This window comes from Trichechus manatus, unplaced genomic scaffold (genome assembly GCF_000243295.1).
Source record: "Trichechus manatus latirostris isolate Lorelei unplaced genomic scaffold, TriManLat1.0 scaffold00025, whole genome shotgun sequence".
Taxonomy (NCBI): domain Eukaryota; kingdom Metazoa; phylum Chordata; class Mammalia; order Sirenia; family Trichechidae; genus Trichechus; species Trichechus manatus.
Window position 1 is genome coordinate 18,552,661 of NW_004443961.1, and position 16,287 is coordinate 18,568,947.

Genomic DNA, 16,287 nt, shown 5'->3' on the forward strand with positions numbered 1-16,287 from the left:
AGCAGAGAATACCAGAAAGATGTTTGTCTGTGTTTTATTGACTACGCAAAGGCATTCCACTGTGTGGATCATAACAAATTATGCATACATTACGAAGAATGGGAATTCCAGAACACTTCATTCTGCTCATGTGGAAACTGCGCATAGACAAGGAGACAGTCGTTCGAACAGAACAAGGGGATACTACGTGGTTTAAAGTCAGGAAAGGTGTGTGTCAGGGTTGTATCTTTTCACCATACTTATTCAGTCTGTATACTGAGCAAATAATCCAGGAAGCTGGACTATATGAAGAACAGAGCTTCAGTATTGAAGGAAGACTCATTAACAACCTTTGTTATGCAGATGACACAGCCTTGCTTGCTGAAAGGGAAGGTTGTACTTACTGAGGAAGATCAAAGACTACAGCCTTCATTATGGATTACACCTCAACATAAAACGAAAATCCTTACAACTGGACCGATAAGCAACATCATGATAAACAGAGAAAAGATTGAAGTTGTCAAGGATTTCATTTTACCTGGATCCACAATCAATGCCCATGGGAGCAGCAGTCAGGAAATCAAATGACGTATTGCACTGGGCAAATCTGATGCAAAAGACTTCTTTAAAGTGTTGAAAAGCAAAGAGGTCACTTTGAGGACTAAGGTGCGCCTGACCCAAGCCATGATATTTTCAGTTGCCTCATATGTGTGTGAAAGCTGGGCAATGAATAAGAAGACCAAAGAAGAATTGATGCATTTGAATTATGGTGTTGTTGAAGAATATTGGATATACCATGGACTGCCAGAAGAACAAATAAACCTATCTTGGAAGAAGTACAGCCAGAGTGCTCCTTGGAAACAAGGATGGCAAGACTTTGTGTCATGTACTTTGGACCTGTTATCAGGAGGGACCAGTCCCTGGAGAAGGTCATCATGCTTGGTAAGATAGAAGGTCAGCAAAAAAGAAGACCCTTGATGAGATGGATTGACAGAGGGGCTGCCACGATGGGCTCAAACATAGCAATGATTGTGAGGATGGCACAGGACTGCAGTGTTTCGTTCTGTTGTATATAGGGTTGTTATCAGTTGGAACCGCTTCCACAGCACCTAACAACAACAATAAAATGCCTAACGATGTTAAGCATCTTTTCATGTACTTCTCGGCCATTTGTATATCTTCTTTGGTGAAATTGCTGTCAAGTTGATTCCGACTCATAGCAACCCTAAAGAACAGAGTAGAACTGCCCCATGGGGTTTCTAAGGAGTGGCTGGTTTCCGTAGTGTAGTGGCTGTCATGTTCATCTCACACTCGAAAGGTCCCCGGTTCAAAACCAGGCGGGAACAGGCTTCTTTTGGAGCCCTGGTGGCATGGTGGTTAAGAGCTTGGCTGCTAACCAAAAGGTCACCAATTCGAATCCACCAACTGCTCCTTGGAAACCCTGTGGGGCAGTTCTACTCTGTTTTATAGGGTCGCTTTGAGTGGGGGTAGACTTGACAGCAATGATTTTTGTTTTTTTTTTTTGGTGAAATGTCTGTTTAAATCCTCTTTTGATTTGGTTTTTAGTATGTAACCTTTTGAAGACTTGCCTTTTAAAACATAACCGTAATACCATCATCACATTCGCCCCTCCAAAAAAAATTAACAATAATTGCCTAGTATTATCAGGTATCTAGTGTTCATGTTTCCATAATTGTCCTAAAAAAAATATTTTTATACTGTTTGATTTTGGATCTAAACAAGATCTACACATCACAATTGATTGTTTTGTCACTTAAATTTCCTGTAATATATAGGTTTTCTCTCCATCTTTTGTTTTGTTTAAGAAATGGAATTGTTTGTCATGAAGAGTTTCCTATAATCTGGATTTTACTGATTGCTTATGTGTGTTTTCATTTCCTCTGTTCCCGTGCTGCTAAAATATGGCCTACGGAACAGCAGCATCAGCTTCACCTGGGAGTTTGTTAGAAATGCAGAATATTGGACCTACTGATCTGAATCTGCATTTTTAGTTGGGCTTCATCCCCAGTCTCTGATTCAGTAGGTCTGAGGTGGACCCAGGAGCCTTGGTGGTGCAGTGGTTAAGAGCTGTGGTTGGTAACCAAAAGGTTGGCAGTTCGAATCCACCAGCTGCTTTGTGGAAACCCTCTGGGGCAGTCCTACGATGAATTAGAATCTGGGTTTGTTTTTTTTTTGGTTTGGAGGTAGACCCAACAATTTGCATTTGAGAAAAGTTCCCGGAGGAAGCTGATGCTGCTGGTTGGGGACCACACCTTGAGAATCACTGAGTTAACTATGGGCCTCAAGCTCCATTACAATGAAAAGCTCCTAACGGGAAAACAGGGCATTGGTAGTTCAGTGGTAGAATTCCTGCCTTCCCATGTGGGAGGCCCAGGCTGGATTCCCAGCCCATAACCAGGTTTCTGTGGAGCCTCTAGACTACATCAGGCTAGGAAGAAAGGCCTGGTGATCTACTTCCAAAAATGGCAGAGTGTTTCATTCCAGTGTTTATGGGGGTCACTGTGGTTGGCTTCACGACAGCCAGCAACAACATACTTCTCGCTTCATTTATGCAAATGCTTGCATTTTTTTCCCTAGGGAAGAATTTGTGATTTGATTTCCATTTGTGGAACCAGTTGAACTGGATATTTCCTATCAGATATTTACTTAAATAAATATTGTTATAGACTGTATAAAAATAGAAGATGCTGGCATGCAGACTTCCCTGTAAGGGTGGTCCCCAAAACTTGCTCTCTCCTGGATGTTTATCGCTGACTGATGTTCAGACCAAAAGTACCATAAGCAAAATGACCGTCAGAGTTCAGAAGTGCCACATTCCCTGCTCTTACCACCAGTTCTGTTTACATTAGATATCAGAATTTGGAATTAAACTATTAATGGTATGTTGCCAAGCCATCATATTATTAATGTAAATCAGTTTCAGAATTAACTACTAACAAGAGGGCTTAATTTTAAATTGAAGGTCTCTGGTAGCACAAACGGTTAGCGCTTGACTACTAACCTAAGGGTTAGTGGTTCAAACCCATTCAGCAGTACCATGGTGATGTGCTTCTGTAAAGATTAAAGCCAAAAAACACCAAACCCATTGCCGTTGAGTCGATGTTGACTCGTGACCCTGTAAGACATCGGGTTCAAATAGCTGACCTTTCGGTTAGCAGTCAGGTGCTTAACCACTGCTCCACCAGGGCTCCTATAAAACTTATAGCCAAGAAGACCCTATGGAGCAGTTCTATTTTAACACATGGGGTCATTATGAGTCCGTGGCAACGGTTTTTTGTTTTTTTTAAATGTTAAATTACTAAGGTTATATTCATTGAAAAAATGTTAATAATTTGGACAGTGGATAAAAACGTTAGAAAAATTCTAACATAGTCGCAAAAAACCAAAACTGGGAACTTTGGAGGAATGTAACTTTCGCCTTCTATGCCGTTCACCATGGCCTGTGGCTCTAGCACTGTCTCTCCGTGTGGTTGTAATTAGACAGGACTTTGATTTTGAACCAGAACTGTCATTGACAATAAGAGTTTCTATTGAGGAGGAAGACCCTTCATCATTCCCTCAGCAAGACTTGGAGAGAAAGACGAATTACATTTAGTGAAGTCCATATTCCATGGGTGCAAAAACTCACATTGTTTCGCATTGTAACATCTCTGAAATCGTGATGCATCTTATGATTGATGGCGTTTTACAGTTGCGGCAGTTGGGATGTGTTATCACTGCTTGCACATGCACAAACTTGGTGGTGGTTCCTGGAGGGATGACTTAGCAACCGTCATCTTCATGTTTTTGTCTACAAATCATATAAGGACAATTTGGAAAAGAAACATATTTCTTGTTGTCTGAAAACATTCCATGAACACCTTCAGATAAAATCAAGAAAGAACTAGCATCAAAACTTGTAGAATAGGTGAATCAAATAGGTACAATACTGATCCGCAACTGATCATGGGGATGCTGCAGGACGGGGCAGCATTTCATTCCGTTGTGCATGGGGTCACCATGAATCGGGGCTGGATGGACAGCAAGTAACAACAACGAATGAGAGGAGTCACAGCTTGCAGTTCCTACCCTTGTTCCTTGTTGATGGAGATCTGGGGAGACATGCAAATGGCTGTGTGGGCACCCTTGGAAGCGGGTGTATAGGGCTTTGGCACACCAGCCAGGGTCTCACTGGGCAGTAAGGCCCGGATAGCCCTTGGGGAGCTACTGGCTTTCAGGGCACCATGCGGACCGGAGCAAGGAGATCCTAGTGATAGTCCCCATGGATTGCTAACCAGGGCCTCTTTTGCTGCTGTTTTAACCTGGAGTCCTGAACTGCCCAAGGGAGGGGTATGGAGACACGACCAAAGAAAGAAAAATAGATGAGGGTAGTCTTCTCTAGGTACCTTGGGACCTGGGCTGGGACCATGTTGGATTGGCTTTGGAAACTATAGAATAGTTACAGCAGCAAAGCATAATAGCTATGCACAGATCTAAAGTTATCCTGTCTGAATTTGAATTCTGGCTCTGACACTAGCTGGGATGGGGTTGCTGATAGGACCCACCTCACAGGATCCCTGCTGGCAGGATTAAATGTGCCTGGTACATGTTGTTAGGTGCCATCAAGTTGGTCCCGACTCATAGTGAGCCTATGTACAACAGAATGAAACACTGCCTGGTCCTGTGCCATCCTCACAATCTGCTATGTTTGAGCCCATTGTTGGAGCCATTGTGTCAGCCTGTCTCCTTGAGGGTGTTCCTCTTTTTCGCTGACCCTGTACCAAGCATGATGTCTTTCTCCAGGGACTGGTCCCTCCTGATAACATGTCCAAAGTACATAAGATAAAGTCTCATGAGCCTTCTAAGGAGCATCTCGCTGTACTTCTTCCAAGGCAGATCTGTTCCTTCTGGTAGTCTATGGTATACATGTATTATCATCCGTTGCACCTTGGATGCCCGCAAGATGTCGTACCTGCCGTACTCTGCATCCTCTGTGGGCTGGGATGGCTGAAGTTGACCCTGAATCTAAGACCCCATACTGAAGACTGGAGTGGGTGGCAGAGGCTGTGTGGGAGGTCTGGCCTAAGAGGTTTTCCTGCCCCAGGTGGCAGCAGCAAGTGTATTAAGTCCCTAGTGGCTTCGGAGGGCCGAGGATCTTCCTGGGATGTAAGCGCAGGCGCCCCACCCGCGCGGCGCGGACAAATCACTGCAAACTCCCCGAGTCCTAAGGGACCAGGGTCCTCCTGGGTTTGTCCTTATTTAATATTTGCCGGGGAAGGGGCTCTGGCACTCTTTGCACAATCGGGGGACACCTGCGAATCGGAGCCGGGAAGGTGGGCGTGGCAGGTGTGGGTGCGGCCGTCAAGGCCTTTGCCATCTGCGGGGTGGGTGGAGGCCATGGAGGCCATGGGGGCCATGGGGGCCATGGGGGCCGGGAGGAGTCGGGGCATATCCCAGTCTCCTGGCCCGGGTGGGCGTGGACGGCCCGCGGGCCGGTCCCGGGGCGGGGCTAGGGGCGGGTCTACGGGCGGGCCCAGCCTAAAGGCGGAGCCGAATGCTGGAGGCCGGCCGGGGAGGTGCACATCCGGCGGCCAGCCGTGCGCTGCATAAAGCCACCTCCGTGCAGTTGGCTTCCAGCCGCGGCCCGAGGCCCTTCTCGCCTTCAGGGATCCCGGCCCCAGTGCCTGAGAGCGGCCATGGGCGCGTCGCACTGGTGGGACCAACTGCGGGCGGGCAGCTCGGAGGTGGACTGGTGCGAGGACAACTACACCATCGTGCCTGCCATTGCCGAGTTCTACAACACGGTGCGGGGCCGGGCGCGGGGTGCAGCCGGGCTGGCGGGAGGGGCTGTTCCCGTGCGCCGCGCCTGGAAGAGGGACGTGGGGAGCTGCATGTATCTGGGGCATTCTCTCTCCAGGGCCGGAACCGGCCCACGCCCCCTCCTGCGTACTGCTCCCAGTTCTCCATCCGTCCTCCTCTCCTGCCCCGGTCCCCGACGTCTGGGCTCATCTTCCTCCTCCTGTCATTTCCTTCGTATGGCCCTATTGTCTTGTTTGGTCCTCACAACTACCTGAGTCGGGGGTCCCGGCCAGCCCATTCCCCCAATTTGGGTCAGTTGGGAGCGGTGATCCTGCCAGGACAAGTCCCTTCCTCCCCTATGATCAGTCTGTCGTGACGCACTTGGGTGGCATTGTGCGCTTGTGCCCTGAATACCTGCTCACGGGGTCCTGGAAATGGGGAAGAGCCCTGGCGGGTCTCAGAGGCCGCGCCCACTCCCACCATGCTGACTTGCCCCACCCCCTGAATACACCAATAATGTTGTTGTGTGCAGTCTAATTGATTCGGACACACAGCGACCCTATACAGATGGAGTTATTTTTGGCCCGAATTAGGTTAATTACTACTAGTTCTTATTTTAAGAACCTTTAGTCCCCAGCCTCGCTCCAGCCCTAAATCCACCTCCCCCAGGCCGGTGTTCTCCCCAGTTCTTAAGTCTGGGTAATGAAAAGGAAGTTTGGGAATGATCATGTGCGTGCTTTCTGGACGTGTTTGAGTCCTTGGATATGGACAACAGAAACACCCCACTGCAGAATCGTGAGTGTTTTCAGACTTCGTGGGAGGGAAATGATGTAGCTGGGAGAGGAAATGCCTCTTTTTTTCACTGAGCCTGTGGGTCAGCATTCTGTTATGAATGTAAAACTCTGCACGGTCATTTCTGCAGCTTATCTTTTCACTGCTCCAACATGGAAAACAGGAACTCCTGGTTTAAGAGTCGTGAATTTGAGGTTGTTATTTAGGATTTTCCCTCTGGATTTGCTGGAGAGAAGAAGTATCCGGCATTAAGTCAGGTGCTTCTTGCCTGAAGGAATCTCAAATGGTCTAGTCCCGCCCTTTCATTCATATGATGAAGAGACTGTGCTTGAGGGGAAAGATGATGTATCAGAGGTCCAGAAGTCTTAACACTCCCTCTCTTCAGTGCTGAAGTCCATGCTACCTGACACACAAACACACACTTTCTTGCTTCTTTATGACTAGGTTAGTTCCTCACAAAACCCTGGCCCTCTGCCTGGTGGATACAGTGGAAGATGCAATTATCAGAGGTGGCCACACCTCACCTATTGTACAACCTCTTGAGGAGGATGCTATCAGGTGTAGACAGGTGCACACAGAGGATGGGCTGGTGCAGGGGTGGGTACTTTCAACAAGAAGAAATACCAGCCATAACTCAGTTTCTCCATTTGTACATGGAGAATACAATGAAGTACTAACGTTTTCACCTGGGTGGCGCAAATGGTTTTCACTTGACTAGTTCTGTTCAGTAACACATGGAGTTACCATGAGTCGGAATTGACAGCAACAGGTATGGTGCCTTGATTTTTACTAACTTAAAGATTGGCTGTTTGAACCCACCCAGCGGCACCAAGGAAGAAAGGCCTGGTAATCTGCTTCCATAAAGACCTATGGGGCAGTTCTACTGTGAAACGCGTCGGGTTGCTCCATGAGTCAGAATCAACTAGATGGCAATGGATTTGGTTTTATTTTGATTTCACCAGGGTTACGGGAGTGATGACAGCTTGGTGACAGGCTCTCACACTCCCCACAAGGTAATTATCTGTGGAATCTGAGGCCTGCAGAGAGAGTCAGGCCTGATTATTTGGGGCAAAAAGTTAGTGTATCAATGGCTGTTCTGAGCCTGCCTTGAAAAGACCCAGAGCTCTGGATGAAAGGTAGAGTTTATTTTGTCTTTCCTTTTAATCTAGTCCCACTGGAGCTGTTTGTTATGTAGTGTGCGCCAAAGTCCTTTTTAGAAATGAACTGTTGATCTTCAACTGCAGTGGCCGTGGCTGATTAGCCCAACTGGTTAGTCTGACAAGCCTTATTCCTTGTAATATCTGTGAACCACAAACTTTGCTCCGGCAAAGTGGAGAGATTAAGGTCTCAGAGAAGTAGTTGATCACCCAACTTTGTTGAATGTAGGCCCAGAGAGTTTGGCAAAAAAACATTTCCTCCCCTCTGTTCCCATGGCCCTAGTTATCTTCTGATGATTATCACAGAACATACCATGCTTATCTTACTCCTGTAGGGAGGAAGATAGGAAACTATTACTCAGTGATAAACATCCTCTTAACATCCTCATAACAAGGCAGCACCTCTAATTACCCATTTTATAAGAAACCAATATCATTATCAATTTTGAGAAAAAGTTAAAGGAATTGAAGATGTTAAATCTGGAAAAAACTGGGCAAGGGTATCTAGAACCTTCTTAATGGGACTTAGGGATATCACATCACTACTACAAATTCAGTTAGTACTACCCGCTGCTGTAGAGTCGATTCCAACTCATAGCAACCCTGCAGGACAGAGTAGAAATGCCCCATAGGGTTTCCAATGGTGTAAATCTTTAGGAAAGAGACTGCCACATCTTTCTCCTATGGAGCAGCTGGTGGGCTTGAAATTCTGCCCTTTGGTTAGCAGCCGAGTGCTTAACCACCGTGCCACCAGGGCTCCTTTCAGTTACTACTGACTATAGCTATCTGGCCAACGGACTGGAAGAGATCCATATTTGTGCCCATTCCAAAGAAAGGTGATCCAACCAAATGCGGAAATTATCAAACAATATTGTTAATATCACATGCAAGTAAAATTTTGCTGAAGATAATTAAAAAATGGTTGAAGCAGTACACAACAGGAAACTGCCAAGAAGTAAAGTTGGAATCAGAAGAGGACGTGGAACAAAGGATATCATTGCTGATGTCAGATGGATCTTGGCTGAAAGCAGAGAATACCAGAAAGAGTTTACCTGTGTTTTATTGACTATGCAAAGGCATTCGGCTGTGTGATGAAGATGAAGATCAAAGACTACAGCTTTCAGTATGGATTATAGCTGAACATAAAACAAAAATCCTCACAACTGAACCAATAAGCAACATCATGATAAACGGAGAAAAGACTGAAGTTGTCAAGTATTTCATTTTACTTGGATCCACAATCAATGCCCATGGAAGCAGTAGTCAAGAAATCAAATGACGCATTGCATTGGGCAAAAAGACCTCTTTAAAGTGTTAGGAAAAAAAAAAAAAGCAAAGGTGTCACTTTGAGGACTAAGGTGTGCCTGACCCAAGCCATGGTATGTTCGGTCACCTCGTGTGCATGTGAAAGCCGGACAATGAATAAGGAAGACTGGAGAAGAATTGATGCCTTTGAATTATGGTGTTGGAAACGAATATTGAATATACCATGGATTGCCAGAAGAAGGAACAAGTCTGTCTTGGAAGAAGTACAGTCAGAGTGCTCCTTGGAAGTGAGGACGGTGAGACTTTGTCTCACATACTTTGGACATGTTACAGTAGGGACCAGTCCCTGGAGAAGGACATCATGCTTGGTAAGATAGACGGTCAGTGAAAAAGAAGAAGACCCTCAGTGAGATGGATTGACACAGTGGCTGCAACAATGGACTCAAACATAGCAATGATTGTGAGGATGGCGTAGGATCGGGCAGTGTTTCTTTCTGTTATACATAGGGTCACTATGAGTTGGAACTGACTTGGCACTTAAAAACAACATTATATCTATATAGATGTCCATACACACATGTACACATATATGTATACACACACGTATACATATACATATATGATACACGTGTATGTGTGTATATTTTTTCATGTATATCCCAGACCAGTTACTGTTGAGTTGACTCCTACTCATGGCATCCTCATGTGTGTCAGAGTAGACTGTGTCCCATAGGATTTTCAATGGCTGATTTTTTGGCTTTTCTTCCAAGGAGCCTCTGGGTGGACTTGAACCTCCAAGCTTTTAGTTAGCAGCTGAATGCATTAACTGTTTATACCACCTAGGGTCTCCATTCATATGTATATCAAATAAATAAATGAATGAATATATATATATATATATATACACATACATACATACATATATATACATATATATGTATAACATTTACTGTGTGTCCATCACAGAGACCAGATCTGTCAGCCATCATCTGGGTGGTGAGGGCCATAACAGGTGTGCACAAGATGCTAAGGGAGTTATTAATACTCTGTGTGGGGTTGGTGTAATGTGTGGGGTCGTGGATTTTGCAAGAAGGCCTCTGAGCAGGGTCACCAACTTGTCCTGATTTGCCTGGGACTTTCTTGGTTTTAAAACTGAAAGTCCCACTTCCCAGGAACCCTCTCAGTCCAAGCAGATGGGACAGTTGGTCATCCTCCGTCAGAGAGGTGATCAGAGTAGGGCTAAACTTTGAAGGAGGCAGGAGGGGAGCAATAGAGTGGATTGTTATGAATCTGCATACAGTTAAGAAGTCCCAGCCATCTACTAAGCCAGGGCAAAGCTCCTTAGCCATTTGGCAAGCCACGGTTCAGAAGATTTACAGCCTGTTGCTTTGTCAGTATTTACCCTCTGTCTGGGAGAGCGACAGATGCATAGGATGAGATTGCAGTATGTTCAGGCAATTATGCCTGAGCCAGTGTTATGTAGGAATTCATAGAATGAGGAAATAGCTAAGGAAATCATTTTAATGCATTTTAAAATTGTGGTTTCCTTTCTTTTTCTTTTTTAAATTGTAGTTTCCTTTTAATTAAAAAGAAAGAAAAAAATCTGTTCTGCAGGCATTAAGCAAACCAATTCTCCAAAGGATAACCCAACAATGGGCTTTAAAAAATACACGTTGGCTGAACTGTTCTTCAACTTTAGTGATCCACACACTTTGAGGAGGAGTTTCATTTCTCAGCAGAGCAGAGGTCAGAGTCTGTCTCTTAATAATGACTCGGTTGCTTTTCTGTATTTCTTTCAGAGTTCCTTCCTTTTTTTGTCTTGAGTATTGGCTCTCTCTAACTTGGTCTTTTCCTTTTCGTATATTGGTGTCCTTAAAAAGGACAGTAGAGGCCAGCAGGGCTTGTTGGATGGGCTATGCAGAAGCAATGATGTGATTTCTATGTTATTTGGGAGCATGTGCTAGAATGGTGCTTTCAAATTGAGTTCCCTAATGTGCATTTAAAAATAATGCTTGAAGTGTCATAATTTTATTGCAGGTGTAATAAACTACTTTGTGCTTCTGTGAATGATGTATAAATACATTTAAAAGTGATTAATGCACATATTGCTGGTGGTCATATAAACTAATAGGGGCATTTGTGGGGCAGCTTGGCAATAGAGAGATAGTTGCACTTGGCTGAAGGCAGGGAGATTGAGAGGACTTGAGGCAATAAAGATGTATTCAGAGTAAAAAGCAAAATATGCTCTAGTCTTCAACATGGTAGGTGGAACTGTAAATTGGTGCTCCTTCCACAGGGGGATGGCTAAACTGCTGCCACCTGCAGCCGTGACAAGTGAGGTAAATTTGCATAAACTAGAATGAAAAAGTTTGCAAGGCATATTGTTGAATGAAAAAAGGAAGTGGCAGAATGATAATGTTACAATATGTGTGTTTTCTATGGATATATATTTCTATGTATATATATATATGTATATATACTCCCCCAAAATAAATAAATAAACCCCCCAAAACCAGGTGCCATCAAGTCAATTCTGACTCCATATGTGCAGAGTAGAACTGAGCTCCGTAGGATTTTCAAGGCTGTGGCCTTTTGGAAGCAGATTTCCAGGCCTTTCTGCCAAGGCAATTCTGTGTGGGTTTCAGCCACCAACATTTTGGCTAGTAGTTGAGCACTTAACCATTTTCGCCACCCAGGAACTCCTGGATATATATGTGTGTATGTGTGTGCATATATATATCTATGTAGATATACATATATATATATATATGGAGCCCTGGTGGTGCAGCGGTTAAGAGCTCGGTTGCTAACCAAAAGGTCGGCAGTTCGAATCCACCAGCCGCTCCTTAGAAACCCTATGGGGCAGTTCTACTCTGTCCTAGAGGGTCACTATGAGTCAGAATCGACTCGATGGCAACAGGTTTTATATATATATGTGTGTATGTATATAAACTGAAAAAAAAAAAAAAAAAAAAAAAAAAAAAAAAAAAAAAAAAAAAACGCAAAAAACTAAACCCACTGCCATCGAGTTGATTCTGACTCGTAGTGACACTGTAGGGTTTCCAAGGCTGTAAATCTTTACGGAAGCAGACTGCCACATCTTTCTCCTGTGGAGCGGCTGGTAGGTTCAAACCGCTGACCTTTTGGTTAGCAGCTGAGTGATTTAACCACTGCACCACCAGGGCTCCTATGTGTACATACATATGCAAGGAAAAGACTTGCAGACTATGAATCTGATAACAGTGGTCATCTCTGAGAGGAAAATAGAAAGGAGACTTTAGCTTTGTAATGTTTTCCTTTTTTACAAGACACATTCATGTACATGAAAGGGGAAAAGATCACGTTTTAAGCTAACCATGGTATAACAAATCCATTTTTTTTCCTCCTCCTCCTTCTTTTCCTTCCCCTCCTTTTTTTCCTTCTACTTCTATGTTTAACAAAAGGTAAACCACAGTTAAATTCTGTAATGGGTTATATGTCTGTAGTGTGTGATGCAATTCAGAATTTCTATTTGCCCATAGAGGAGGTTAGCCAAGGCAGTCTGAATATGCTTGGATGGGTTGGAGGTGGAAATCAGCTTGGAGCCGTAGAAGAGCATAAGGTCAGGAGTCAGCTGGCTCCATGCTGGCCCTGGCTGTGTGGCTGGTGATTGCCTTTCTGATCTTGGCCAGCCTTGGAGCCTTTCTGTGTCCTCAACTATGTCCCCTTGTAAAACAAGGGAAGATCTTTAGGATTCTTCCTTTTCACTGTTAAAGATTTCTGATTTTTTAAACGGATGCCATAGAAAGGTAAAGGCTGTGATAATAATAATGAACACAGCCTGCTACTTAGGCAGCACTTACACTTGTGCCGATGCCTCCTTACTTGTTCCTTAGTAAATGAGCATTGGCCATGTTTCCAAAACTTGAGACCTGCCTACCACCTGGGACATCTGAGAAAATGAATCCATACTCCCACCCAGGGTCACCATTCGCTCATAGGACTCCTGTGTGGGAAAGAGAAAAAGATCCCCTTCTAAAAATTCTTTTCTGCAATGGAATGGATAGTTAAAGTTATCTGCATACAATTAAGAAGCAGGATTATTATAATTATAATAATTCTGAAATTATAATAATTATAAGAAATTATTCTTGTTATCGGTGAGTCCACACTAGGGATTTCAGCCCTGGGTTTCAGCCAAAGGCAGTGACCCTGCTCCCATCCCACCCTGACAAAGGATCGTGTTCTTCTCCCGGGTTTTATTTCTCTCCCAACCTTCACTCTTTCCTCTCTAAAAACTGTCACTCCCAGACCCCTCTTGGTCTAGATGGTGACGGAGGCGTGTGTTGGCCACTGAGGTCGCCATTACCTGCACTATGCCTCAAGTACTATGGTTAGCTGATGCATTTTGTTTGTTTAGTTGGACACCAGTGTGATTTCTTGGATGTGGTAAAGCCCTCCTGCCCTGCCCCAACGTTCAGCCCACTTCAGGCATCCACCCTCACCGTTCTTTGGAGACATCGTCTAAGGTGAACTTTCTGTATTGTCCGACATGGGTGACCACTTCTTTCTTCTGAAAGTCCCTGGTCCCCTTGGCTTTCTGGACTTTATCTGCTCCCTCCGCCTGTCTTTGAATGTTTTCTTTTTGATATTTTTTTGTGCACCCTCTCTCCCCTATCCCATCCCCATGGTGTTGCTCACTTAGACTCAGCTCTTGTTTTCATTTCTGCATGGTTTCTTGACACTACACAGAGTCCTTTACAAGGACCCCTCATTCCACGATCAGAACAGAGATGCTGAAACCCACACTGAAGGAAAAAGATTACGTTGTTTTAAAGCTGGGAGGGAACTTAGAAATTTGGTCTTTACCTAAAAATAGGATTTGATGAGGGTAACAGAGCTGACCAAAGGCAACTAACGGAGAAATTAGGAGAAATCGTCTCCATGTGGGTCAAGGAGAAAGGCTGGCCTTGCTGGTGAAAAATTACTGAAGACTGGAACGTGGCTAGTCCTTCTCACTTCTTCATTAAACTTTGTTTTTACTCTTATAAGTATAAACCTTATCATTAAAAAATTTGTGCAAATAAATTATGATACTTCATAATTAGACTGTGCAGAGAAAGAGTAGTTGATTCCTTTAGTTAAGAGAGGAGCCTGGGCAGCCTTCATAGACTGCAGCATTGTTATAGTTGCTCCTGTGATCAAAGAAGGAGCCCTGGTGGAACAGTGGTTAAGCACTTGGCTGCTAACCTAAAGGTCAGTGGTTTGAACCCATTTCTCCAGTTGCTCCGAGGGAGAAAAGACCTGGCAATCTGCTCCCATAAAGATTACAGCCTAGGAAACCCTTTGGGGCAGTTCTCTGTTATATAGGGTCACTGTAAGTTGGAATCGACTTGATGGCACACAATAACAACGACGATAAAGAAAGGAGTCTCTTGGTGGTGCAGATGGTTAAGAGCTTGGCTACCAATTGAAATATTGGTAGTTTGAGTCCCCCCACAGATGCCTCAGAAGAAGGGCCTGGCGATCTGTTTATGAAAGGTCCCAGCCTTGATATACCCTATGGAGCACAGTTCTTCTCTGAAACAGAAGAGGTCGCCATGATTGGCAACTGGTGTGATCAAAGAGGAAGCAAGGAACTCCTCAGCTGGTCATTTAAGAAGTTTTAAGTTTCCCGGGTTATGTATCTGCAATCAAAAAAAGTGTAAGAGCTTAAACAAGATGTATGGCCACATCCATTCCCATTTGCAAAGGATTCACTTGAGACAAGCTGCTTTATTTTTTGCCTTTTTTTTTTTTTTTTTTTTGCCTGGAGTTTTACTTAATATGCATCTTGTCATTTTACATTTCTTCCTCCCAGATCAGCAACGTCTTGTTTTTTGTTTTGCCGCCCATCTGCATGTGCTTGTTTCGGCAGTATGCAACATGCTTCAACAGTGGCATCTACTTAATATGGACTCTTTTGGTTGTAGTGGGTAAGTGAATTAGTTTGTGAGCCTGGACCGCAAGGGAGGAAATGGAATTCCGCATACTTCCTGTCCCCTTTGAATATTATATTTTATAAACCAAAGTTACTCTGACGTCTTAGCAAACTTTTTTTTTCAGCTTGCTTGATGTCAGAAGAAGGGCACTGTTGAATGCGGGCTTGATAACAAGTTTGGCTCTACCTACCGCTTAATTGCATTTGAGAATTCATTGCTGTGATAGCTCTTAGTGTTTTATCAGTGCGGTTTTCCGAGAAAGCTGTGTGAAACAGCTGAACTCTGGTGCAACAGTAGTTTCTCATGGCCTTAAAAAAAAGCTCTAGATGTTTGATCCTTCATTGTTCTGTGAAATACTTGTGTGATTTCCATTTCCTCCTGGTTGGGAATTCATAACAGTGAGAGAATGTTGTCATTTATTTACTGCCTGTTTCTATGAAGGCTCAGTGGATGGAGACAGAGTGTGTTATTAGAATTCTGATGTGCTGATATTTGGGCCGTACTTGAAAGCCTCTCTCTAGACTTGGAGTCTGCATCCCTGGGTGGTATGAGTTTCTTACTTCAGTATCTAGTTTCAGAGAGAGAGCGATCTGGTGATTGTGATAGCAGTAGGTAAGGGGCTACCCTTAAGCAGTGTATTGAATTTGTGAGTATCTCCTGCTGTGGTGACCTTCTTATTGGTTTGTGATTGGTTCTAGGAATTGGATCTGTCTACTTCCATGCAACCCTCAGTTTCCTGGGTCAGATGCTTGATGAACTGGCAATTCTTTGGGTTCTGATGTGTGCTCTGGCCATGTGGTTCCCCAGAAGGTATCTACCAAAGATCTTTCGGAATGACAGGTAAGCTTATGCTAAATATTTTTGTATTTATCAGCAGGTGCAGCATCTGATATAGTGATGTATATATGAAGAACAACAGCACGTGATTTAGCCCAGCCTAGTGATGAGCTTATTATATATTTATTTATTATCCACTGATTGGCTATGATCTGACAGTTTAAGTAAATGAACAGATAAAAAAAGGGACTTTTAATATGCTTGGGGAATAATTTATATGACATTAAGGGCAAAAAACCAAAATATCTCCTTTATTTGATATGAAGAAGAGTGGAAAGATTTTCGATGGAGGAGAAATTGTTTGATGGTAGTTCAAAGATCTTCTTTGATTTCCTGTGAGAACATTTCCCTGAGCCTAATCCAACTCCACTAGTTTATATGTCTGAAGAAGAATGGGTTCTTGGAGCTATACTTTAGTTTTTCAAATTGCATTGTTGTTGCTTCGGATGAGAGCTACACACACACACACACACACACACACACACACACACACACAC

The 16,287-nt window shown here is 43.9% G+C and overlaps 1 protein-coding gene and 1 non-coding gene across 4 annotated transcripts in view; both read left to right on the plus strand.

Moving 5' to 3' along the window:
- The first annotated feature begins 1,252 nt into the window (after positions 1–1,252).
- TRNAV-CAC (transfer RNA valine (anticodon CAC)) lies at positions 1,253–1,325 on the plus strand. Its single transcript has one exon. It is a non-coding gene; the product is annotated as a tRNA-Val (tRNA).
- Positions 1,326–5,588: 4,263 nt separating this feature from the next.
- Positions 5,589–16,287, plus strand: part of ACER2 (alkaline ceramidase 2) — a 28,542-nt gene continuing 17,843 nt past the window's right edge. Inside the window, exons 1-3 of one of the 3 annotated variants that reach the window (XM_023728640.1) lie at positions 5,589–5,783; positions 14,833–14,947; positions 15,652–15,793. In XM_023728640.1, coding sequence (XP_023584408.1) covers positions 5,676–5,783; positions 14,833–14,947; positions 15,652–15,793 — 365 coding nt within the window. In that variant the 5' untranslated portion in view covers positions 5,589–5,675. Of the gene's footprint in view, positions 5,784–10,446; positions 10,740–14,832; positions 14,948–15,651; positions 15,794–16,287 lie in introns of those variants that run through there. The other 2 variants (XM_004373516.2, XM_023728641.1) reach the window with 2 other exon arrangements.